We start from the raw sequence: 25205 nt of genomic DNA on the forward strand, positions 1-25205 counted from the left end.
AAAAGGCATATGCACCCCAATGTTCACTGCAGCACTATTCACAATAGCTAGGTCATGGAAGCAACTTAAATGCCCATCGACAGACGAATGGTTAAAGAAGATGTGGTACATATATACAATGGAATATTTTTCAGCCATAAGAAGGAACGAAATTGGGTCATTTGTAGAGATGTGGATGGATCTAGAGACTGTCATACAGAGTGAAGTAAGTCAGAAAGAGAAAAACAAGTATCGCATATATGTGGAACCTGGAAAAATGGTACAGATGAACCGGTTTGCAAGGCAGAAATAGAGACACAGATGTAGAGAACAAACGTATGGACACCAAGGTGGGGAAAGCATGGGGGGTGGTGGTGGTGGGATGAATTGGGAGATTGAGATTGACATGTGTACACTAATATGTATAAAATCGATAACTAATAAGAACCTGCTGTATAAAAAATAAAATTAAATTAAATTAAAAAAAAAAAGAAGAAGTTGGAAGTTTGCAACAAGGAGAGAACCTTCACCTGACCATACTGGCACCTTGATCTTGGACTTCCAGCCTCTATAACTGTAAGAAATAGCTGTCTGTTGTTTATAAGTCACCCAGTCTGTAGTATTTTGTTATAGCAGCATGAAGGGGCTACGACAGTATTAGAACAAAAATCATTTTTCTGTGTTTTTAGAATGACTCATGAGCTGACAACCTATTTAAATATTCCTATCCCACCAGAATGTTTCAATTCAGTCAAGTACTCCTTGACATGGGGTGGTGGGCAGGGGTGAAGGAAGGAAAGAAGGACAAGGCAACAGAAAAAGAGGAAGTGGCTTATTTATTGAGGTTATTTAGGCAAACAGTAGAGATGGTGATGGCATCAATTCCTCATCCTCTAAAAACTCCTACCCTTGGTTTCAAGATAGAAAATCTCACCATCTGGGTATTCTCTGGCAGCAATACTCAGGCATACATCTGGAAGTTTTAAATGTTGAAATCAGGAATTATAGGAGAAAAAAGTTCGGTGAAGGAAAAGAAGAGGAAAGTAAAGTGGAAGAAAGGGGAGGAAAAGAAGAGTGGGAGGTATTCCCAGCTGTAAATTTGAATGTAAGCTCCATAACGAGGAAGGACTTTTTTGTCACTGCTCTACTTATAAGACGTAGAATAGAGTCTGGTATTTAATAGGGACTCAGAGTAAATATTTGTTGAACAAATCATGGGATTGTGGTGCTGCTGTGGTGTTGATGGTTAGATGTACAGCAGTTCAGGCAATGTGCCCCTCAGATCTCCCTTTAAGAAAGAATTTACCGTTCTGTGGTAGAAGTGCAATTGACTGAGAGCCGCCATCTGGCAGCATCTTTAGGCTCTGCTTCCGTTTTTAAGCTGAAGCCATGCTCTTGCTATTGACTGAATATAGAGGTGGGTGCCAGTGCCTGGCCATTTCTGCCCAATGTGGTCTCCTCTAAGGGGCAGTCTTTGCTCTGGAACTCACTGTTGGGGTGGTGAGACCCTGTCAGATGTCCATCACGGTCTGAGGCTTTCTGCTCAATCCTGCTTCCTACGTCTTTATCTTTCAGAGACATCTCTGCTTCCCCCACACCTCAAACCTCTTGTACTACTAACTCCATTTCAGTGTTTGCTTCCTGATGACCTAAATGACACGAGGTCTGACAATTTGCCTTGAAGCCTCATTATCACTATGGTGCTGGATGAACTGTCAGCTTCTGAGTTATTCTGGGTGCTTCAGTCTTCCCAGATCTCAACAGTCTTCCTGGTAAGGTTATGCACCCAACTCTCAAGGATTGTGCTACTGAAAATGTGATCTCTGGGCTGGCGCCCATCTCCAAACTATTTGTTATTACCTGTCCACAATGAGATGAATGTAGAGATTGAGAATAATCATTTAAAAACTTTTATGACAATTTGGCATCACTCTAACAACTAAGGTCTGTGAACTGGTTTTCTTGAGTAGGGTATAATATTAGTTTGGATGTTGTTGAACTCAAACTGTGAGTCCCATGTTGTGTGGATTGTGTAGTAGTCATATGTAGTAGGACCACATTGCAACTTGTGATATTTTGAGGTGACTCTAACTATGTATAAAATCTGGAATCTATTTCTTTCATCAAGAGATAATTTAATCTTAAAGATAACTTTAAAGGATAAATTGTTGGAATTGACAATTGATGAAGGATTGAAGATGAATTTTGGAAATGTCATCATTTATTTTACTTTTTAAAAATATTTATTTATTTATTTAGCTGCGTCAGGTCTTAGTTGCGGCACCCTGGGATCTTTAGTTGGCTCCTTAGTTGCAGCATATGAACTCTTAGTTGTGGCATGTGGGATCTAGTTCCCTGACCAGGGATCGAACACCGGCCCCCTGCACTGGGAGCATGGAGTCTTAGCCACTGGACCACCAGGGAAGTCCCTGTTTTATTTCAGATAAAAGTTAAAAATGAATATTCTTAGCTCGCAGAAATTGCTTTGAAAACTCTTCTCCCATTCCCATCAACTTATCTCTGTTTCTCTACTGAGTGTAAAAAAAACCCAGAGAAACAGTTTAGATACTCACCACCCTCAACCAGAAGCCTTATCTTTAATCCCTGTAGATTAGAATAACAAGCCAGAAGAAAGCTCATTTGCCACTTAAAATACTTTAGATATTGACACACACGGTGTTTGTTCAAAGTGCTTTTGTAGGCATTTAATATATGGAATCGCTATTTCATGCATAACTTTTTGTTAAATTACGATTGTGGAATAAAGTCAGGAATGTAAAAACGATGCTCCTAATCGTTCAAGTAGCAATATGCAGTCTTTGTCTTTTTTTCCTCTTATGTTTGTTCTGATTTCATTTATTGCAGTGCAGTTTTATGTTTTTTTAAATAATTAGAAATCTGGGCTTCTCTTTTGCCTTTTTATCCATCTTTCAAGCAATTCATTTTGATTGTATTTTACAAAAGTATCTCGTAGCGATGGGTTGGAAAAACAAAAGAACCCGAAACTTTCCCCACGGATAACTTGGGAAGCTGCTTTGGAAGCTAATTTTGAGGCGGACAATGGGAGCGTAGTAAGAACCTGGGCCCTGCAACTTCAGCGAACGTAAAAACCAGCACAAAGCTTTAGTAACTAACATTTTCTTTTCTGGTTAAATATGCTCAGTTTGTAATCCGGTGGGCGTTGGCCAACTGCAAATCTAGAAAAAGGTGCCGGCGCCCCGCCCCAACAACCTCCCACACCTTCGGCCTGCGGCGCGGTTAGAAAATGGCCTTCGAAGGCGGAAGGGAAAGGAGCGAAGGGGCGGGGCGAGCAGCGTGAGGTCACCGGAGAGCGCCGCTCGCGCCGCGGGCAGAGCCGGCGCGCCACTGACGTCACCGCCGCCGACTGCTTTCTGGGAGGCAGGAGTGGAAGGCCCGCGAGGTATTATTCAGAGCTGGGGTTGGAGTTTCTCGTGCTTTTAAGTTCGCTTCTCCTGGAAGCCCCCTGTCACCCCCCGGCTGACTGTGGGGAGGGGGACCGGGCTGCGTAGCCTTCCGCGAATGCGAGCGTTGGGGCAGCGTCGTGGCAAGATCCCCCACTTCCGCTTTCCTGTGGCTGCTTGCTGGCTTCGGCTTACCTTGGCCCTCCACGTCTCTGGGTCCGGCCTTTCGCTTTTTCCTCGCTTCTTAGCTCCGCCTCTCAAGTATTGGGGGGGGGCGGAGAAATTAAGAGCACGTGACTTCACCGTTAATTTTCAGCTGCCTTCAAACCTGGTTGCGGGAGGAAGGCCAAAGTGGCAGATGTAGGGGAGTAGCTTTCCCGTGTCATCCGTTATCATTCACATACGTGATCACTCACTGCCTGCCTCTGCAATATTAGCCCACCTGAGATGGTAGGCTATTTTCGACCTTAAGGTGAAATCTAATGGAATCTCAAAAAAGTGGGTTTTCTTTACGGCCCAGGAAAGTTTAGCGTGACTGAAACTTCTGTTTGAAAGTATCTTTTGTGTCTTGCTGTTTGTTGACTGCAACAGTTTCGGCTTGATAAAGATGTATCTGTCCCAATGAGATGTTTGCTGGCCACTTATTAATCTTTTTGGACTGATAGTAGACTGACCCGAGACTTAATGTTGACTTTGGATTCGAAAATAACTAAATAATTCCTATTGAAATTCCGAGAACTGTTTGTGATTGATGGAAAATGATAGAGCTCACCGTTTTGTTGAAAGAGAAAATAATGATTGTGTGAACAATGTTAAAAATAATTAGAACGGTTCTGAGTCAAAAAATGTTATGTCTTCAGATAGCTATGTTGTATGTATTGCAGTTCAGAGGTGATATAATTTTTCATAACAGTCTTAAAATTTTCAAATGGCTCTTTATGTGTTTTATCTCAGTTAGCGACTGTTTCCAAACAGTTGACCCTTCAAGTATGGCTCTAAGTAGTCCCCACTGGGTTGGGGTGTTTGATCATTTTCACTTTAGTAAAATAATAACTAGTATTACTAGTTAATGTATTGAGTCCTGAGCCAGGCACTGTTCTAAAAACTTTATCTATATTATTTATTTAACCTGCACAGTACACCTGAGAGGAGATGAGAATATTGTCATAAGCAAATTCCATAGTTTTGGAAGGTAATTTTACTGCTTCACATCAATAATTTTGAAAACACTTCGAATTAAACGTTAGAATTAACAATTGAAGTAATTTCATTGTAATCTGATTTAATTATTCATCTCGATCTTGAGCAGCCTCTTTGTAATTTATATCTTTTTCTACTATGAGACTTTGGGATAAATTTGTTTTTAGAGGCTAACATCTCTATCTTTTCTCCGTGATTTTACTCTAAGTATGAAGGAGAGTTACAGGCTGCACTAGCGTAGACTATCTGCCAAAGACAACAATATTTATGGAGAGATTGTTGAATATACATTTCACTATCATTTTCTAAGGTAATGCAGTGCAAAAAAGTCATTACGTTAATAGAATTCTGATGCAACATTTACGGATGTCTCTCTAGTTTTCCCCCCAAATTATATATATTTTGGATTTGTTCCTGGCTTAGTTCATAATTGTATGTAACTCTACTTAGTATAGGGATGGAAACAGCCCTGGAATGTACATTATATATTTTCTTTTGGATCCACATGGTCACTATCCTAATCTGATATTGAGATTCTCCAAAATTTGGTTCCAGTTTACTTTCATTGTTTTTAGTTAGTGAACAAATAGTTATTAGGTACGTGGCAAGACTTTATGTTAATCACGTGGAGATACAGTGGGTAAATAACCAGTGGAAGGTTTTGAACAGAGGAGTGACATGATCTGGTTTAGGTTTTTAATAGGATCACTCTGCCTGCTGTGTTAGGAGCAGGTTGTTGGAGAGAGGGGTAGGGCAAAGCCAGGAGACTAATTAGGAAGGTGTAATAATTCAGATGAGATGATAGCAGCTTCACAGCTGGAAAGACTGTGGTGAGTAGCAGTTCAATTCTGGATGTATTTCGTAGGTAAAGCCAACAGATTTGCTTCTGGATTGAATGTGGGTTGTAAGAGAACTGTCAAGGTTTTGGGCTTGGGCAACTAGAATGGTTAATTGCCATGAACTGAGAAGTGGAAAACTATGGGAGGAGCAGGCTTGTGAGGGAGAATTGGGAGTTCATTATGATGTGTTAAGTTTGAGATCTCTGTTAGTCATCCAAGTGGAGATGTTGAGTAGGCAATTGAGTCTACCAAATCTGGAGTTCAGTGGGGAGGTCATTGCTGGAAAAGAACATTTGGGAGTTGTCAGTTGGTATTTAAAATCGTGAGACTGGAGACAATCGCCAAAGGAGTGCATGTAAACAGAAAAGCAGTACAAGACGTGAGTCTTTAGGCATCTTAGCCTTTATAGGTTTGGGGAGATGAAGACCCAACAAAGTAGACAGAAAGAACAGCCATCGGGGGACAAGGACAGTTTTGAGAGTCTAGTGTTGTGGAATTCAGGGTGGAGTAATGTGCTCACTGTTCTCAGACGCAAGTTATGGATCAGATAGATAAACGAGGACTGACATTTTTGGATTTATCAAGATACATGAGAAGGAGTGTTATTAATGGATAAGTGATAATGGTCTGGAGAACCTTGGGAGCAAAGAGGAAGAAGAGACTACTCTTGTTTGGGAGATATGGAAGCCTGTATAGAGGAGAGGACATTTGATGTGGGTTTTAAAGGATTAATAGGTTTTACTAGGCCCAGAAGACAGGGGAGGAGTGGGGGGAGGGGGTATTGCAAGCAGAGGAAAAAGCCTTACTCTCTCCCTTCAAGGTCATACCTCCCAGTCAGCTGTCTTCAGGATGCTTTTGCAAGTCCTTTCCTGTGTATCCATTAGTCAGTTCCTCATTCTGGATTACCATTCTTGCTCCAGGCCTACTGAACCCTGCTAAAGAAATTCACAAAAGACCCAAATTAATGCTACCCACCTTCAAATGGGTCCTTTCTCGGTTGTCTGACAGTTGCTTTATTTATCCCTACTCTCTTCCTAGCACCTACTCCACATTTACTCAGCATTGACTACATGCCAGGCACTGAGGAGTCATTTCTTTAATAGATATTTATTTAGCATCTGTGACATCCTACCCTGATATTTGGAGTGTATATGAGCAAAGACTTGCCCTGCAACCAAGGTGCTTACAGTCCAGTGTGGGTGATGGACACTAATCAAATAATCACAGAAATATAAAATTACAACAATGATACGGAGAAATACATGGTGCTGTGAGACTGTATAACTAGTGGATGTGACTTACTGTGAGGCAAGAGGGAATGCTTCCTTGAGAAAGCATTGTTGATGAGGGAGCTGAGTTAAGCAGGCCAGACATGTTGGTGGCAGGGAGTCCTCACAACAACTCTAGGAGGAGTTTCTAGAGAGCACGAGGCTAGAAAGGCTTTTGTACCATGAGAATAGGGAGAAAGTGGCCTTATGGTGGCTAGAAAATTTAGGTGTAGGGAAGGCAATCCATTCATATAGTTCTTTGAATAAAATAGAGCTAAAGAATATAGGTTTTTTTTTAAAATAAATTTATTTATTTTTGGCTGCGTTGGGTCTTCATTGCGGTGCGCGGGCTTCTCGTTGCGGTGGCTTCTCGTTGCAGAGCGTGGGCTCTAGGTGCGTAGGCTTCAGTAGTTGTGGCTCGCGGGCTCTAGAGCGCAGGCTCAGAAGTTGTGGCGCACGGGCTTAGTTGCTCCGAGGCATGTGGTATCTTCCCAGACCAGGACTCCAACCCTTGTCCCCTGCATTGGCAGGAGGATTCTTAACCACTGTGCCACAAGGGAAGTCCCAAGAATATAGGTTTGATTGTAACTGTTGAGTTGGGGGCAAATGCCATTTTATCTGGCATATTTGGAACTAAAGTAAATTCAAAATTTCAGAGAGTTGAAATTTTATTCATAAACTTATGTACTGTTGTAATATGTTACATATATTATTGTTTAGAGATCCTAATTCTGAGAGTATAACATAAAATGTGCTCCTTTACCTTCCTGCTTTGGTTTCTCAGAAATAACCATAGTTAACAGTTCCTTTTGTATTTTTTAAGAAACTTACATGCATATAGAAGTATGCGTCCACACTCATACATCTTTTTTCTTAGAAACAAATGGGTTGTATTATAAATGCTGTTCTTCAGTTTTTGCTCACTTAATATATCTCAGGAATCGAAGCTCTGCTTCATATTTTTCCCTGCTGCAGAGTATTTTATTGAATGAATATATCATAAATTATTTAACCAGTCCTTGCTAATGAGCATGGTGGTTGTTCCCTGCTTTAAAGTGTGTTTTTAAAAAGTGTTGCAGTGGACATCCTTAAACATTATCTTGTGTGAAAATGTGCATTTTGAGACGTAGAATTGCTGGGTCAAAGTATTTACGCATGTACAATTTTAAAGCATAGTGCCAACTTTGCCCCCCAAAATGCTCAGTTTACACTCCAATTAATAGTAAATGAGAGGCTGTTTCTCTTCATCTTTGCCCATATTAAGTACTATCAATCTTTTTGATTTTTGCTTGTTTGACAGATGAAAAATGGCATCTTGTTGCCAACAAACACGTGAAAGAATGCTCAACATAATTAATCATTAGAAAAATGCAAATCAAAACTACAATGAGATATCATCTCACACCGGTCAGAATGGCCATCATCAAAAAATCTACAAACGATAAATGCTAGAGAGGGTGTGGAGAAAAGGGAACCCTCTTGCACTGTTGGTGGGAATGTAAATTGACACAGCCACTATGGAGAACAGTATGGAGGTTCCTTAAAAAACTAGAAATAGAGCTACCATAAGACCCAGCAATCCCACTACTGGGCATATACCCTGAGAAAACCATAATTCAGAAAGAGTCATGTACCACAATGTTCATTGCAGCTCTATTTACAATAGTCAGGACCTGGAAGCAACCTAAGTGTCCATCAACAGATGAATGGATAAAGAAGATGTGGCACATATATACAATGGAATATTACTCAGCCATAAAAAGAAACGAAATTGAGTTATTTGTAGTGAGGTGGATGGACCTAGAGACTGTCATACAGAGTGAAGTAAGTCAGAAAGAGAAAAACAAATACCGTATGCTAACATATATGTATATGGAATCTAAAAAACAAACAAAATAATGGTCAGGAAGAACCTAGGGGCAAGACGGGAATAAAGACGCAGACCTACTAGAGAATGGACTTGAGGATACGGGGAGGGGGAAGGGTAAGCTGGGACAAAGTGAGAGAGTGTCATGGACATATATACACTACCAAATGTAAAATAGATAGCTAGTGGGAAGCAGCCGCATAGCACTGGGAGATCAGCTCTGTGCTTTGTGACCACCTAGAGGGGTGGGATAGGGAGGGTGGGAGGGAGGGAGACGCAAGAGGGAAGAGATATGGGGATATATGTGTATGTATAGCTGATTCACTTTGTTATAAAGCATAAACTAACACACCATTGTAAAGCAATTAACTCGAATAAAGATGTTAAAAAGAAAATTGGCATCTTGTTCTGGTGATTTATGTTTCTTTAATTATGAGTAAGATTGAATAGCTTTATTTTTGCTTATTGGTCGTCTGGATTCCTTTATATGTGAACTGCTGATTTTCTTTGTTCATTTTTCTTTTGGGTTGTAGGTATTCTTTTTTTTGTTATAAATTTATTTTTGGCTGCGTTGGGTCTTTGTTGCTGCGCACGGGCTTTCTCTAGTTACGGCCAGCAGGGGCTACTCTTCGTTGTGGTGTGCGGGCTTCTCCTTGCGGTCGCTTCTCTTGTTGCAGAACAGAGGCTCTAGGTGCGCGGGCTTCAGTAGTTGTGGCTTACGAGCTCTAGAGCACAGGCTCAGTAGTTGTGGCGCATGGGCTTAGTTGCTCAGCAGCATGTGGGATCTTCCCAGACCAGGGCTCGAACCCATGTCTTCTGCATTGGCAGGGGGATTCTTAACCACTGAGACACCAGGGAAGTCCGGGTTGTAGGTATTCTTGTGTGTTGTTCTTAAGTTGATTTGCAGAGGCTTCTTTTATCTGTCTTAATGTTGCAAATATTTTCCCCTAGTTTTTCATTTGACTTTAGACTTGGTTTTTTAATTTATGTTTGCATGCATACATTTTTGTAAGGGCCAAGTAAAGATATAAGGCATCAGGATTTTTTTAGAAGGAAATTTGTGACATTATGGAAGTAATTAGACTGGAACATCAGCCTTTGTTGGAAAGGTTAGTAATACAATACAAACCTCATTTGAGGCCACTGGCTCTGTCTTGTTTTTATAAGTTGTTTAGCAACTATCACAGAGCTGGTGAACACCCAGTAACCTACCTTTCCCTCACCCCAAATTATATTTGGAGTTGAAATGAGATGTAGTTGAGTATTCTAGACTATACTTTCTATTTAGGTGTTCCCCAATTTATTTATTTTTTTGAAACCTAGGAGGTTTTTAAAAAAAATTTATTTATTTTATTATTTATTTTTATTTTTGGCTGTGTTGGGTCTTCATTGCTGCACGTGAGCTTTCTCTAGTTGCAGAGAGGGTGGGCTACTCTTCGTTGCGGTGTGCGGGCTTCTCACTGCGGCGGCTTCTGTTGTTGTGGAGCACGGGCTCTAGACGTGCGGGCTTCAGTAGTTGTGGTGCGCGGGCTCTAGAGCGCAGGCTCAGTAGTTGCAGCACACAGGCTTAGTTGCTCTGTGCCATGTGGGATCTTCCTGGACCAGGGCTCAAACCCGTGTCCCCTGCATTGGCAGGCGGATTCCCAACCACCGCGCCACCAGGGAAGCCTTCCCCAATTTATGAACTGGGTTATATTCTAAAAGTTAATTTGTGGGTTGGCTATCTAATTTCACTATAGAAATAATGTACATAAGTTCTTATCTTTGTTCTCAAAGTATGGTGAATCCTTGAAGGCTAGCTTTTTCTTTTAAGGTAAATTCAACATGTCTTGTAATTTTACCCTTATGTGCATCAGTTTACATCCTTAAATCATAGGGGTATTTTCTTATGTAACTGTGATGCCATTTTTATAGCTGAATTATAATTTCATAGCAAAATTATCAATAATTTCTCAGTGTCATCTAGTACCCGTTCCATGTTTAGGTTTCTTTCTTTCAAAAATATCGTTTTACACTTACTTTATTTGAATCAAGATCCAAACAAGGTCTACACATTCCATTTGGTTGTTATATCTGAAGGTAGATCTCTTCTTTCTCTCCCTCCTCTCCCTTTTCTTAGTTTTTTTTCATGCCATTAACTTGTTATGGAAACCAGGTCAGTTGTCCTATAGAGTATTTCTCATTCCAGATTTGTGTGTTTGCTTTCTTGTGGCATGAACTTGTTTCTTTATCCTCCATATTTCCTGTAAGTTGAAAGTTAGCTCTAAAGGTTCAGTTAGATTCAGATTCAACTTTTTTGGGGAGTTGGAAATACTACACAGACGCTGCTGTGTATGTCACATTGCTTCACATCAGGAGGTTCATGATACGTTTATGTCATGCTTTTAGTGATGAAGACTGATCTGTGGGTTCAGGTAGTGACAGTCTCACTTCTCTATTGTAAACTTCCCCTTTTATCTGTCGGTGAACATTACGTGAATCTGTAATTTCACTAGGGGTTGCAAAATGGTGATTTTCTTTTTTTTTAAAGGTTATGATTTCTTCCACATTTGTTAACTGGAATTTGAACTCTAGTTTTATTACTTGGGAACCTGACAATCATCAATAACATGTCTATTGTGGAAAAATGCTGTCAGAGCAACAATTTGTGATGCCAGGAATATACCTTTTCTGGCTGTAGTTCTGGAGGCTTAAAGGAGTGTGATGGTCTTTTTGATGTGTCAGCTTGGCGAGGCTGCAGCCCCCATTCAGTCCAACACCAAACTAGGTATTGCTCTGAAGGTATTTGAAGATATAATCGAAATACACAAACAGTTGACTTTTATTATTCTAGATAATCTGGGTGGGCTTGATCCAATTAATTAGAAGGCTTTAGAAGCAGAGCTGAAGCTTCCCTGACGAAAAAGAAGTTCCACCTGTGGACAGCAGTTTCAGTTTGCAGCCAAGAGTTCCAGCATGTTCTTTCTTGCTCGCCTGCCCTGCAGATTCCTCCGCAATTGCATAAACCAGTTTCTTGCAGTACATCTCTTCAGAATACCTCCTACTGGTTCCGCTGCTCTGGTTGAACCCCAGCTGGTACCAGGAGGCACTCTCTAGGCTCTCATGTTCTCTAACAAAGTGGAGTGAGGAGTGGTGGCAAGGGTCAGAGAACCTACTTTTGTTAGGGTGACCCTCTAATTTATTGCTCAAGCTGGGTCTTCTGAAAGAGAAACGGGGAGCTGAGCAGATGCAAGCTGAAACAATAGACATAAATGGGGACTCTCTTGGGCAAGTTGAGACATAAAGTCATTCTGTGTGTCAGCCACTGGTGACACATCAGCATGGCGGTGTCATATTGATGACACCGCCCCCTCAGGGAGCTTGTAGTCAAAGTTAAGTAAATCAACACATGTCACCAGATAGTGTTTTAGGTGACATGAGAACCTGTAGTTGTGCTTATCCAGACAGAGGGAATGGGAGGGTGGCACTCAGAGAAGTCTTATCCACTAAAGGGAAACCTGATGTTACCTCCAAACATAAGCAGGGTTTGAACAAAGTGAAGTGGGAAGGGTGGTTCATGTATAGAGAACCACACAGGCGAAAGGTTAGACTGAATGGGCATAGAACATTTGGAAAACTGCCATGGCGGCTACAGCTATAGGATTGGAAGAGGGGAGCAATGAAAGATGAGGCTAGTCAGACAAGCAAGGGCCACATCGTAAAGGGCCTCACATCCATATAAGGGGTTTGGAGTTTATCTTCAAGGTGGCGGGAAACTATTGCAGGATTTTAAGCAGGGGTGTGTACCATGACCAGACTATCTTTATAGAAAAGTTACGTTTTGTAACATCCTAACATTGAGAGTGGAGAAAAATTGACAGGAGGGAGACTACTCCAAGGCTCTTGAAATGATCTAGTTAGTGAGAATGGGGGAAAGCCTGTGACTAAGGAGATTAAGGAGGCCGTATTGACAGGACTGATGGCACTGGGGCCTGAGGAAGTGATGAGGGGCGACTTCCAGGTTCCAGGCTGCACTGAGCTCCCTGAAGCAGAGAATGGAGGGGAGGAGGTAGGTGATGTCGTGTGCCCCTTCTTTTCTCCTGTCGGTACTGTGGCTCTCATCACCAGCGAGAGGAGGGAAGGAATGGCAGTAACGTCCTGTGGGGATTGCTGGGCAGGGTTTCTCCCCTCTGCCCCTGAGTCTCAGCCAGACCTTCCTGAGGGATGAAGAGAGGCACCTTCTCTCATGCCCTCTTCCACTTTCTCCACTTCTGCAGCCTGCGCTTTAGAAGGAGTAGGTGGAGGGGTGGGGAGTCCCTGTAGAACCAGGCAGCGAGTGAGGGGCAGAGGGGGGTGAGTTCTCTTCTTTCTCTTCTTTGGACACTTACCACGTACAGTCTTGGGCAAGCTACGGAAACTCACTGTGGGTCCGTTTGTTGTGTGTGAGGAGTAAATGAACGAGTGTGTGTGGGTGCTTAGGGTAGCGCCTGGCTCACAGGCAGTGGGGTTCAGGTGTTGGCTTTGGCTGCTGATAACCATCCGTCCACTGCTTCATCCTGGCACCTGAGTAACAAAGGGGACGGAGGACGGATTCTGCAGCTCCCTCCTTGGCGGTGCTTCCGGTGGAAGGAACAAACACTCAGGAGCTATCTGTATAAAATGTTAGAAGAAATCATCTGAACTGGGGGGAGTTTCTGATAATAGAAGAACCTTTACTTTTCAGTCTCCCTTGCCTTTCTTTTTTAGTTAGGAAAAAGGCAAGCGGTTCAGTTCAGATTTAATGAGAGTCATTATTCTTACTTACTGCCTCGCTTTCAGTGTTCACCGTAACCCATTTTAACAATAAACAACTACTTGTTTACTGGGGCTTAGGGACAAGGAATAATTGCAGGAAAAATCCCCATCATGATCTTGAGAGGGGAAATATTTTCTAATAGAAAAATCGGATGAAAAAATTCACATTTAAATAAAGGCTTTTTTGTGTTTTTTATACTTGCAGTATTTGTTAAAAGCCAAAATACTTTATTAAAATATGCCTTTATTTAAATTTAATTAATTGTTTATTTTTATTACAATTTTAATACATGCTTTTTGAAATAACGAAATTGAAACAACGAAGAATGAAGAACTAAAAACATGAGTCTGCTTTGATCCCATTCCCAATTCTTATCCCTTCTCAGAAAGAATGTCTATTTTTGTATGTCTCCTTCCAGACCTTTTTCTACATTTTTTTTTTTTAAATTTATAGAGAGAATGTTTTGCTTATCTCTTTTAAATTTTATTTATTTATTTTTTTATTTATGGCTGTGTTGGGTCTTCGTTTCTGCGCGAGGGCTTTCTCCAGTTGTGGCAAGTGGGGGCCACTCTTCATCGCAGTGCGCAGGCCTCTCACCATCGCGGCCCCTCTTGTTGCGGAGCAGAGGCTCCAGACGCGCAGGCTCAGTAGTTGTGGCTCACGGGCCTAGTTGCTCCGCGGCATGTGGGACCTTCCCAGACCAGGGCTCGAACCCGTGTCCCCCGCATTGGCAGGCGGATTCTTAACCACTGCGCCACCAGGGAAGCCCTACATTTTTTAAAAATAAATGGCATCTGTTAGACACATTATGTGTTATATACTATGTTCTATGACTTTTTTTCACCACTTATCGTGTATTACTACATAAAGATTTACTTCTTTGTTTTTACTCTTTTGGATGGATGTGGTATAATTCATTTAACTGTTCCCCTATTGATGACTATTTAGATTATTCCCAGTATTTGTTTATAATTTCTTCATTCAACAAATGTTCATTGACTGCTAGGCAGTTAGTGAACAAAACACTAAACTGCCTGTTTTCATGTAGTTACCTTCTTTTGGAGGTAGACAGACAATAAGTGAAATATGTCAGATGCTGTTGAGGCCTGAAGGGTGAAGAAGGAGATGGGAAGTGCTGGGAATGAGAAGAGGGGTACGCATTTTAAAATAGGATGGTCAGGAAAGCTTTACCAATAGATAACATTTGAGTAGAGATCTGGCAGAGGTGAAGTCATGAGCTTTGAAGCCATTTGTGGGGGAGAAACATTATAGGAAGGAGAGAAGTCCAAAGGCTCTGAGATAGGGGCATGCCCAGTGAGGCCATTATGGCTGGAATGGAGTGAGCCAGGGGCAGAGTGGGAGGAGATGAGGTCACAGAGGAGGCAGCGGAGAGTCAGGGTTTTTTCGGCCATTATAAGGACTTTGTCTCTTACTGAGTGAGGCGGCAAGCCTCTGAAGGTTTCCAAGCAGAGGCATGATAGAATCTGACTTAGATTTGAGATGATCACTTTCTTGATAATAAACTATTGGAATGGAAACAGGGAAGCCATTTAGGAGGCTATTGCAACAATACAGGCAAGACACAATGATGGCTCGGACTGGCTCGGACTAGGGTGGTAGTAGTAGAGGTGGTAGGACGTGAATATGTTTTAAAGATAGGGTGAAAGAGGAGTCAAGGACTATTCTGTAATTTTAGGTCTGAGCAGTCAAAAAGGTGGAGTTGCCATGAAATGAGATGGGGAGGACTGCAGTAGGCAAGATTAGTTTCTTTTTTTTTTCATTGAAGCATAGTTGATTTACAATATTGTGTTAGTTTCAGGTGTATAGCAAAGTGATTTGGTTATATATTGTGTGTGTGTGTGTACACACACACACACACACACACACACACACACACACAGAGTAAGTCCCCTACATACGAACCTTCAAGTTGTGAACTTTCAAAGATGCGAATGTACGTTCACATGTCCAGTCATGTAAGTTAGTTCAAGTGTCTGGCGTACATTGTCATGTGCATGCATCCTCTACAAGTGGTTGTCCTTTTGTGTACTTTACAGTACTGTATAGAGTATAGTAGTACAGTATCTTTATTTCCTACCTGTTCATTCGATGCCAACCCCTGTATGCCAGCTGTTGTACTGTACTACTGTACTTTTCAAGGTACTGTACTGTAAGATTAAAAATGTTTTCTTTATTTTTTGTATTTGTTTGTTTTTTATGTATTATTTGTGTGAAAAGTATTATAAACCTATTATACAGTACAGTATTATATAGCTGATTGTGTTAGTTGGGTACCTAGGATAACTTTGTTGGACTTACGAACAAATCGGACTTAAGAACGTGCTCTCGGAACTGAACTCGTTCATATGTAGGGGACTTACTGTATACACACACATACATACATACATGTACTTTTTCAGATTCTTTTCCATTATAGGTTATTACAAGATAAAGTAAGCAAGATTAGGAATTGGGCTTTGGGCACATTACATTTGAGAATCTATTAACAGCCAACCAAGGTACTGAGTAAGCGGTTGGACATTAAATTTGGAGTTCAGTGGCGAGGTCAAGGCTGGAGATGCAAACCTGGGAGTCATCAGTTTATTAATATAGTTTAAACCCAGAGCTCACCTAGAGAGTAAATTAGAGGAGAGATTCAAGGGCAGCCCTTGGGCACATCAAGGTTAAGAGGCTTGAGGATATGAAAAGGATGCAGCAAAGAAGACCAAGAAAGCAACCTGTGAGCTAAGAGAGAAACCAAGGAAATGTGATGCCCTGGAAACCAGACAGACTGAGCCAGCTATGTCAAATGACGAGAACTGAGAATTGACCATTGAATTTGACAGTGTGGCTGAGTGGGTGACCTTGACAAGAACAATTTTGAGTGAGAAATAAGGGGCCTGATTGTAGTAGATTCAAGAAAGAATGGAAGGAGAGGAACTGGAACTCTAGTATTCAATATTAGCAACCCTTTTGAGGAGTTTGTTCTAAAAGGGAGATAGAAAATGGGGCTTAAGCTGGAGGGGGATATGAAGTCAAGGTGTTTCTTTTGTTTCTTATCTAAGATGGAGGAATAAAATGTTTCAAGCTTATGGGCAATGATCCAGCAGAGAGAAAAATTGATGTAAGGCAAAGTCCCCACTTTAAGAGAAGAGTCTGGAGTCCATTTTAATAACTTCATATGCATGTATACAAGGATTTCTGTAGGCTACTTTCTGAAGAGGGTAACCTGAGTCAAAGGGTGTGTGCATTTAAGAAATCTGTACCAATTTATATTCCACCTCCAGTGTATACCCTTGCTAACGTTAAACTTCGCCCGTCTTTAAAATTATTGCCAATCTGATGGGTGAGATATTCATTATTTTAATCTGTTTTATGCTTTGTAGGAACTCTTTATATAATCTGACTAATCCTTTGTTGTATTTTGGCAAATATTTTCTCCCGTGCTGTTTCTTGCATTTAACTTTGCTTATGGTATACTTTTACCATATAGATGTTTTTTCAGTTTTTATGTATTTAAGTCTGTCAGCCATTTCTTTTTATAGCATTTGGGTTTCATTTGGATTATTTACATATTTTATATAATCTTTTAATACATTTATCTTTTAAATTCATCTGGAGTTTATTTTTGTGTATGTTATGAAGTAGGTATCTAAGTTTTCCATCTCCTTCTATGTTCTTAAACAGTTAAATACCATAAAAATTAACTGTTTCTTAAAGGTTTGGAAGAAATTACCTATAATGTTTTCTAGACTTGGAACCTTTTTGGAGCGTAGATCTTTGACTTCTTTAAAGCTTTTTTTTTTTGTCTGTGTAATGATCTATTTGTTTTATGTACTTCTTTTTAGGTTAGTTTTGGTAATTTTTTTCCCCAGCACCTCATTCTTATCATCCAGATTCTTCAAATTTATTGGTTTAAAATTTTATGTGAAGAAAAGAAATATCAAGTCTTCTCTATATTTGTGTCTGTCCCTGTACTTATACCTTTATCTGGGCAGTAGATGCTGGAGCTGTCCTTCCACAGATTGCGAGATTGGTTTAGCAGCTTTCAGCCCTCATGGTTCACCTCTTACTGTCCTTCATCTTGGGTTTCTTCCTAGATTCTCCTTCTCTTTTGTTTGTAAGGGATTGCAGGCTCCTTGGTTCTGTTCCCTATCAGCCTAATCCCATTTGCTCTTTAGCTTATAAAAATTTCTGCTGTTGAGGTCGGCTGATGGATATGTGCCCTTCTTGGTTTCCAGCATTACTATGGACTTATTTTTGTGTTTCTTCTGTCATTTTGGAGAGATTTTTCTGGGAGGAATGAGAGGCAAATCCGTGTTTTCAGTTAACTTTTTGAAATAGGAAGTCACAATTCTTTCCTGTGTGGTTTTCTTTTCTCATAGTCCTTTGTTTAATTGCCGTTTGCACAGTAGTTGGATAGTAACTTCACAGCGTGAGTAGTGATAGTCCCCTGGACTTCACTTTTTTTAAATTTGAAATGAAACCAGATGTCTCAGTGGACACTACTTGTTGAATAGAAATGTGGATATATTGTGACTAAATATTCAAGTAGTACTTTTAAAACTTAAATGACATAGTCATAACATTTAGAATTATAAGGGACTTTAGAGATCATTAGACCAAATGCCTTATTTAGTGGATGAGATATTTGGGGCCCAGAGAGATTCAGTGATTTATCTAAGGTAACAAAGTCAGTGATCAGGCAAGGTGGAAAGCCCGAGTGAGTCCCTTTACTTCAATTTGGCTATGCTGTTTGTTATTTTGCACATTCTTGATGTTCTCCTTAGCTGTGTAATGAGAGAGGTATTTTCAGCTAATAAAACCTAAGGATGGTACAATGGCTTGGAATTGCTTCTGAAATTTGATCTTAGATACCATATTAAATACATTGATGTGGATTTTTCTTTTCCTCATATAGCTATTAAATACTATGATGTAAATGTGAATTTTAAAGAATGGGATGTCAAGGTATGCTCTAGCCTAAATGAAAACCATATAGTTTATTTCTCCCATGTTTCATCTTTTCTGCTTACAGACTTTATGTGATCTATGGACTCTTGAATTTCTTATTAATATTTTAAGCTTAAAGAGTATATAGAAATATAAATATAGGCTTGAAAATTTATTTTAGTGATAAATAATCATAAAATATTTCAGACCTAAGATTTCTAATTTTTTGGTTTAATATACTATTCTGCTAGATCAACATCTAAATTTAGAAGTGCTAATATGTATGTTTTTTAAAAAAAGAGCTTTGCTTATCATTTTTTTCAGCAAGCATTAGGGGGTAGGGTATATTTATCACACTTTCATTGCTTTGCTTGGTCTTTAACTTCAACAGAAAGTTTTTAAAATGTAGGATTTTTATTATTGATATAACATGTTTGGTAGTCGTATCTCTTTAGTTCTCAAAAAGCATCGAGGGATTGAGGGATTGATATGTGTAGCGTTAATGAACTTGGGTGGGTTCCATCCTGGCGGCCCACCCCCCACTCCCCAGCAACCTAAGAGGAGGGGAAGTTTAAACGTGGCTGCTCCAGAATTATATTCTAAGATTTGTTTAATTAACTTCAGGTTTTAACTCTTTTAGCACTTTTGAAACATACGATATGACCTATTAATTTTTTTTTTGTAACCTAGAGAGCATTCTCTGTCTCCAGTATGAACTAAGAATTTAATTTTTTTCCAGTTGGTCATAATGGCAAGCGAAGAAATTAATGAAGACTACCCAGTAGAAATTCATGAATATTTATCAACCTTTGAGAATTCCATTGGTGCTGTGGATGAGATGCTGAAGACCATGATGTCTGTTTCTAGAAATGAGTTGTTGCAGAAGGTATTTTAAGTAGTTTCTAAAAATGTAATTCATAAAACCGAGTGCTATGTTATGAAACGTATAGAAGGAGAAACAGATACATGATATATGCCCCTTTCCCCCTTTAGTTCAATTTTTAAGTGTTTGGATATGTTTAAGGAGAAAATATAACAAACTCCAAGCTTAGGAAATACCTCCTAACTATATTTTTATTTTGACTTGATTTTGAATAAAAAAAGCTCTCCCAGCATTCTTTTTGACAGACTCTATCTTTGACCTTTTAAGTATTACAATGATGTTATCAGGGTTTCTGGAAACCCTATAGGACAAAAAGAGTAAATTGACTTTGACAGTCTAAAACAAATCTCATTATGTTTCTTCTGTCTTTGGTATTGCCTAAGCATTTTAGCCTGCTTCTTATACATAAATGCATCATGTACAATGTTTATATTGATGAATTACTTTTGACATACAAAGCCCAGATTGTAAATCCTGAAATTAAAATAATTCAAAAGAATTTTTTAAAATTTTGGATTATACACATTCCTTGTTTAACTTAAAGATGGTACGCTGAAGTGAAAATTTGTGGGCAAAAATCACTGGTTAACAAAACTTTTCTTTTTGCAAATTATTTCCAGGTTATTTGGTTTGATTATTGGATTATAGGAAGTGAAAAAAACATTTCTTTGATACATTGTACTTGGTGAAAGTTTAAAATATGTGATGGTGCTCAAAGTTTGTATTTCTTTTTTCTTTCTCTTTCTCTCTCTCCCTCTTTTTTTAATAGTTGGACCCACTTGAACAAGCAAAAGTGGATTTAGTTTCTGCTTACACGTTGAATTCAATGTTTTGGGGTATGTATATTACTTTAGAGTTAATTAGAAAGCAAATTATTTATCATGTCAAAGGTGGCTTATTTTTTAAATGCTAGCCATTATACTTTATGGCAATTTTAATAGTCAGATATTTATTTCTTTTAAATCAGAATACCAGATGCCCATGAGCCACACATACATTTGGTATTACAAAGAGGTTGAATAATTTAAGATTTAGTTAATAATTTGTGTGACGTTTCCTTTTTGTAACTAGAGTTTCTTTAATTAATGCTCTTAATTAATATATATGCATTTTATTCCATGAAATCTTTCTCTTGTAGTTTATTTGGCAACGCAGGGAGTTAATCCTAAGGAACATCCAGTAAAGCAGGAATTGGTAAGATTGCAGTGGATCGATTTCTTTTTATTTTACGTGTAATGTCTGTTGTAGTGTTTCTAAAGGTAAAATCGCAGTACCTTTATCACACGAATTGTGGAGAACAGAATTATTTAGGGATGAAATTACGAAAGTGAGCCAGATTTCATCGTGCCTTTAGTTTTTCTTTCTCTCACCTTTGTCAGAGAAGGGTGTTCCATATATTATATAAATCTCTGGATGGGGAAATGTCACGATTCTAATAATTATTTATAACTGCTATATTATTTTTCCTATAAATTCTTGAAATCCTGTTCATCTCTACAACTGCCTGTTTTTTTTTTTAAACTCTTATGCAATTCTTAAAAGTATATTCTAGTTGATTTACTAGCCAAGACGGGAAAGTTTCTCCTCCACCGTTTCAATTCTTCCATTAATTCATTTTCTCAGCAGTAAAGAATCCACTTCGGCAACAAAGCTAAAAGCTTTTTTGGCACCAGTTGTATGTGTACTGTCCAGTAATTCTGCATTAGTGACATATTTACAACCTGTAATAAATCTTCTAGGTTTGTCTTTGTATTCCATTTAGATGTATAAGTATAGTATATTATATAAGGTCTGGTATCTTGGAGTTTTTGCTGACTTCAAAAATTAAATCATTCAATTTGAAAGAAAAAAATTTAGAAATCAAACTTATGGTTACCTTCTTGACTTGGCTTTATGAATAAGAATATTAATAAATTTATTCTTTGTGTTTATAAAATATGAGGTAAATATATATGTGAAATACACTTGACACTGTATTATTGTTGTAAAGTTTTATGGTGGTTGACATGTATTTTTTTTATAACTTAGTAAAGTACTTGGTAATTTATTTTAAAAAATGAGTAAACCAGATCTGTTGTCTTCAGTTTTTAAATGTGTAGACTAAGACATTTTCTTCTTTTAAATTTCTTGGGAGAAAAGTAAATTTATTTTTAAATACAGAAATTGTGAAAAATACTTAAAGCAAAAATATAAAGCAATATGATCCACAGAGCTTGATTTGACAAGTAATACTGGCTTTAAATCTTAAGAAGTATGCGTTGTATCATCTGCTTTCACCTTTCTAATATGGACTTTACATTTATAAAATTCCTCTTTCTTCTCTTAAACACAAAGTTATTTGGAGTAGTGTAATACTTAATTCTGTCATTGGAAAAAAAATCATCTGTCTTTTTCCCTCAGAATCCACTTTATGGAGGAGTACATTTATATTTTGGACAAGGGTTGATAAATGAAAAGCATCCATAAACCTATTCCCCTTTTCTGACCTTGTGACAGATGTCACTAATTGATCACAGAGTTAGTATGTGAGAGGAAGCCTATTTGCCATATCTTTCATGAATGGGGAAGGGCAATGAAAATAGTTTATTCATTCGACAAATATTTGAATGCCCACTGGAAGCCAGGCATTATTTCCAAGTGAGATGATTCCTCAGTGAATAAAGCCAATAAATATCCCTGCCTTTGTGGCAGGTGCCAGACTATCTAGTGGAGGGAAACAAACAACATAATCAAACAGACAACAAATAATAAATACATATGAAGATACAGTATGTTGGAAAGTTACGTTGTGGGAAAAAAGAAAAAAATAGCACAGAGTAAGAGGCATTGGAGTGCTTGGGTAGGATTGCCATTTTCAGTAGTAAAGGCAGCACTTATTAACAAGGTGAACATTTGAGGGGACTGGAAAGAAGCAAGGGCTGGCCGTGCGGGTTTGTGAGGGAAGATCATTCTGGGCAGGGCTGGGCTGGGTGTGTGTTGTGAGGACTTTGGCTTTTACTCAGAGAAATAGGGAGCCACGAGAGGGTTTTGAGCAGGGTTGTCAGTTTTTTACGATTAAAAAATTCTAAGGTTCTGCATTTTTCTGTGTATGTTTATATAACTACTTTGATTATTTTAATGAAACTTGCTTTTAAGCAGTGATCAATCATTTACTCTGCTGTTTTATAGCTCTCACGCCTTTATTTCTCCAACTGAAGTATACAATAGCCCTTTATTCTGATTAGTGGTCTCAGAAGATTCAAAGTGGTACAGCAACCTAGTATGTTTCTCACCTTGTAAAGTCTGATTAGAACTGTATATTTCATTAGAAAATATCATGTGCTTTTCAGTCAGAACTATGACATTGGATAAAAAGATCTTGTATTTTCATTATACTTATTTTAATTGTGACATGAAGGTAACACAAAAAAATAAATAGTTAAATACTGCCTTAGCCATTTCCTGTTTAGAAAAATTTCTGGAGAGTTTAGTTTGTATGTTGAAAGTATGTGAAAGCTTTATTATTTTAATTAATTAATTATTTATTGATTCAGGCTGCGCCAGGTCTTAGTTGCGGCACGTGGGATCTTTAGTTGTGGCGTGCAGCCTTCTTAGTTGTGGCATGTGGGCTTCTTAGTTGCGGCATGCAAACTCTTAGTTGTGGCATGCATGTGGGATCTAGTTCCCTGACCAGTGATCGAACCCGGGCCCCCTTCATTGGGAGTGCAGAGTCTTGCTCACTGGACCACCAGGGAAGTCCCGAAAGCTCTATTTTAGATTATAGGCTTCAGATACAAGAGAGTTAGTATGTGGATTTAGGTGAATGCTAAATTTAAAAATTTAGTATAACCACATATAAACAATTAAATGTTTATGTCTGTAGTGTCTAGATCTTCCTCTTTTGAAACACTCAGAACAGTTCTGAAATGACTTTTTTAATATCTGTATTCCCCTCAGACTGTGAACCCCAGGAGAACATGGAATGTGTTTATCCTATTCACTTTGCACTTATTAGCACCACTCAATAAGGAATAAATACAAAGCTGTTGAATTTAACTGAGGCATAGTATAATAGAACTTAGTGGTGAACAGCTTAGTAAATCTGTTGCCTTTCTTCTTTTTTTGTCTTTAAGGAGAGAATCAGAGTATACATGAACAGAGTCAAGGAAATAACAGACAAGAAAAAGGCTGGCAAGCTGGACAGGGCTGCAGCTTCAAGATTTGTAAAAAATGCCCTATGGGAACCAAAACCTAAAAGTGCATCCAAAGTTGCCAATAAAGGAAAAAGTAAAAGTTAACCTTTTGATTTGGATGTACACATATTGAAAAAGTACATAATTTTTATTGTTTTCCACAAAATAGATGATGGTTATGTGGCATAGTAAGGTTTAAATGTATTCCATATTGAATTCGCATGTAAAATTTGCATTTTAAATTTGTAATGCTAAATACTTTTCCCCCAGAAAGATTAAGTTATCCTTACTGATTTTCCTATAGAACATTATGAGGTTTTTTAACATTGTGGTATATTTTATATTTATAGTTTACTGTCTCTTGACAAGACTCTTATTTCCTTATATAGGTCAGTTTTTCAAGTGCCATTTTATAAGCAACTATGAAATTTAGGTTAAATGTTCTTTGCAAACATTTGTCTATTTTCGATGAATAATGATTTTATGAAGTATGCTGAAGTTCTGAATACATCTGTTTTCACTATATAATATTAGGAAAGAAAGAAATGACTTAAATGTCCATTTTTTCTGTGAAGTTATTTCATTATGCTTTCATGATTTTGGGAATTACTGCTTTTTGTGATGTTTGAAGTATGAAATTAAGACTTTTAAGGTTATTCTTTAATTCTTGGCGCTTTGCCACTATGTCCCATTTAAAGTAAAATATATTCTCATTAACTTTAGATGGGAAATGAGGTTGTATATTGATGGCTGAATTTTGGCATAATGGCTGTACCCTATCAATAAAGCTGTAAATGTTGTGTAGCTGACCTGTTTTTTATTTTTCTCTTTTGAGTAAATTTTCTCTTGAAATTAGGAAGGTAGTTTTTAGAAATCCTTAGGAATGGGGGAATTCATGAGTTTTTGTTCCTTATGAATAGTGCCCACAGGTCTCTTGGCCTCATGTTTTCAGGTTTTTTTATTGTATGTTTCTGAGGCTATAGCAATTACATAGAAGTATTTTGGAACAACTTTGTATGTTATTTAATGCCACTTAAGCAGAGGAGAAATCCAAAGGAGATTACACTGTGTTTATATTCTGATTTATTTTTCTGCAGTATTTGCTACAGAGAATTCTAAATATTAAATGAATTTTTTTATGTCTAAGCCCATGAATTTTAATTATATACCCTTAATGCTTTCAGTCTTTGAATTCACATCATTATGTATAGGAATGCCAAGTACAGTAAAATACTTTAATTTTTGAAAATGAAGTTGTTAAAATTTTTTGTGACTAATTCTCCTTAAGTAACCTTGAATAAATGGATTTCTTGATTTATGGTAGCAGATATTGGAAATGGTCTTAAAATGTAATGGATTTTGTAACGCATGTTGAACTCTTTCTATGACACATGAGGAGGTAGTCACTGATAGATGCAGAAAGTCGTCTGGCTCAGATGTCAGACAATTTTTGAAGTGGAAGAACATTTATAGTTAGTTCACTCCTTTTTTCACCTTCGTCCCCTCAAAATTCAAAAAAATTTTTTTTTAAAGTAACTTCTTCATGAGAGAAATAAATGTTATTAAGATCAAATATAGTGGCCTAGTATTATTTATTGCAAAGGTTATAGCTTGCATTTCTTTATATTTTCTCATTTCATTAAGAAAAAAAAAAAGTTAAATGAAAAATGTCATGCAGTTGCAGAAAATCATTAGCCAAATTATTGGTTTGTGAAAGTCCAATTCTACCTTCTCTTAAACTGGAAATTCTTAAGTGAATAATTCTTTAAAGTGTTTATTAGAGGTAAAAAACAATTTGAGTGTATTCCATTTTATTATGTACGATTTTAAGTACTTATTAGCACATAG

General features: G+C 38.3%; 1 protein-coding gene across 1 annotated transcript; it reads left to right on the forward strand.

Annotated features, from left to right (window-relative positions):
* Positions 1–3317: 3317 nt before the first annotated feature.
* On the forward strand, positions 3318–24161 carry C1D (C1D nuclear receptor corepressor). The gene is made up of 5 exons (XM_036873989.1): positions 3318–3400; positions 19042–19188; positions 19955–20021; positions 20324–20379; positions 23298–24161. Exons 2-5 carry the CDS (start codon positions 19051–19053, stop codon positions 23460–23462), a joined length of 426 nt encoding a protein of 141 aa, XP_036729884.1. The 5' UTR covers positions 3318–3400; positions 19042–19050; the 3' UTR covers positions 23463–24161.
* Positions 24162–25205: the final 1044 nt, after the last annotated feature.

Source organism: Balaenoptera musculus, chromosome 13, assembly GCF_009873245.2.
Source record: "Balaenoptera musculus isolate JJ_BM4_2016_0621 chromosome 13, mBalMus1.pri.v3, whole genome shotgun sequence".
Lineage (NCBI taxonomy): Eukaryota > Metazoa > Chordata > Mammalia > Artiodactyla > Balaenopteridae > Balaenoptera > Balaenoptera musculus.

What these genes read in the sequence shown, in the direction of transcription:
- C1D (XM_036873989.1), top strand. Translation starts at nt 19,051, where the DNA reads ATGGCAAGCGAAGAAATTAATGAAGACTACCCAGTAGAAATTCATGAA. An exon ending in GAAATGAGTTGTTGCAGAAG is followed by an intron (nt 19,189 to 19,954) that starts GTATTTTAAGTA and finishes TTTTTTTAATAG; the next exon opens with TTGGACCCACTTGAACAAGC. An exon ending in GTTGAATTCAATGTTTTGGG is followed by an intron (nt 20,022 to 20,323) that starts GTATGTATATTA and finishes TTTCTCTTGTAG; the next exon opens with TTTATTTGGCAACGCAGGGA.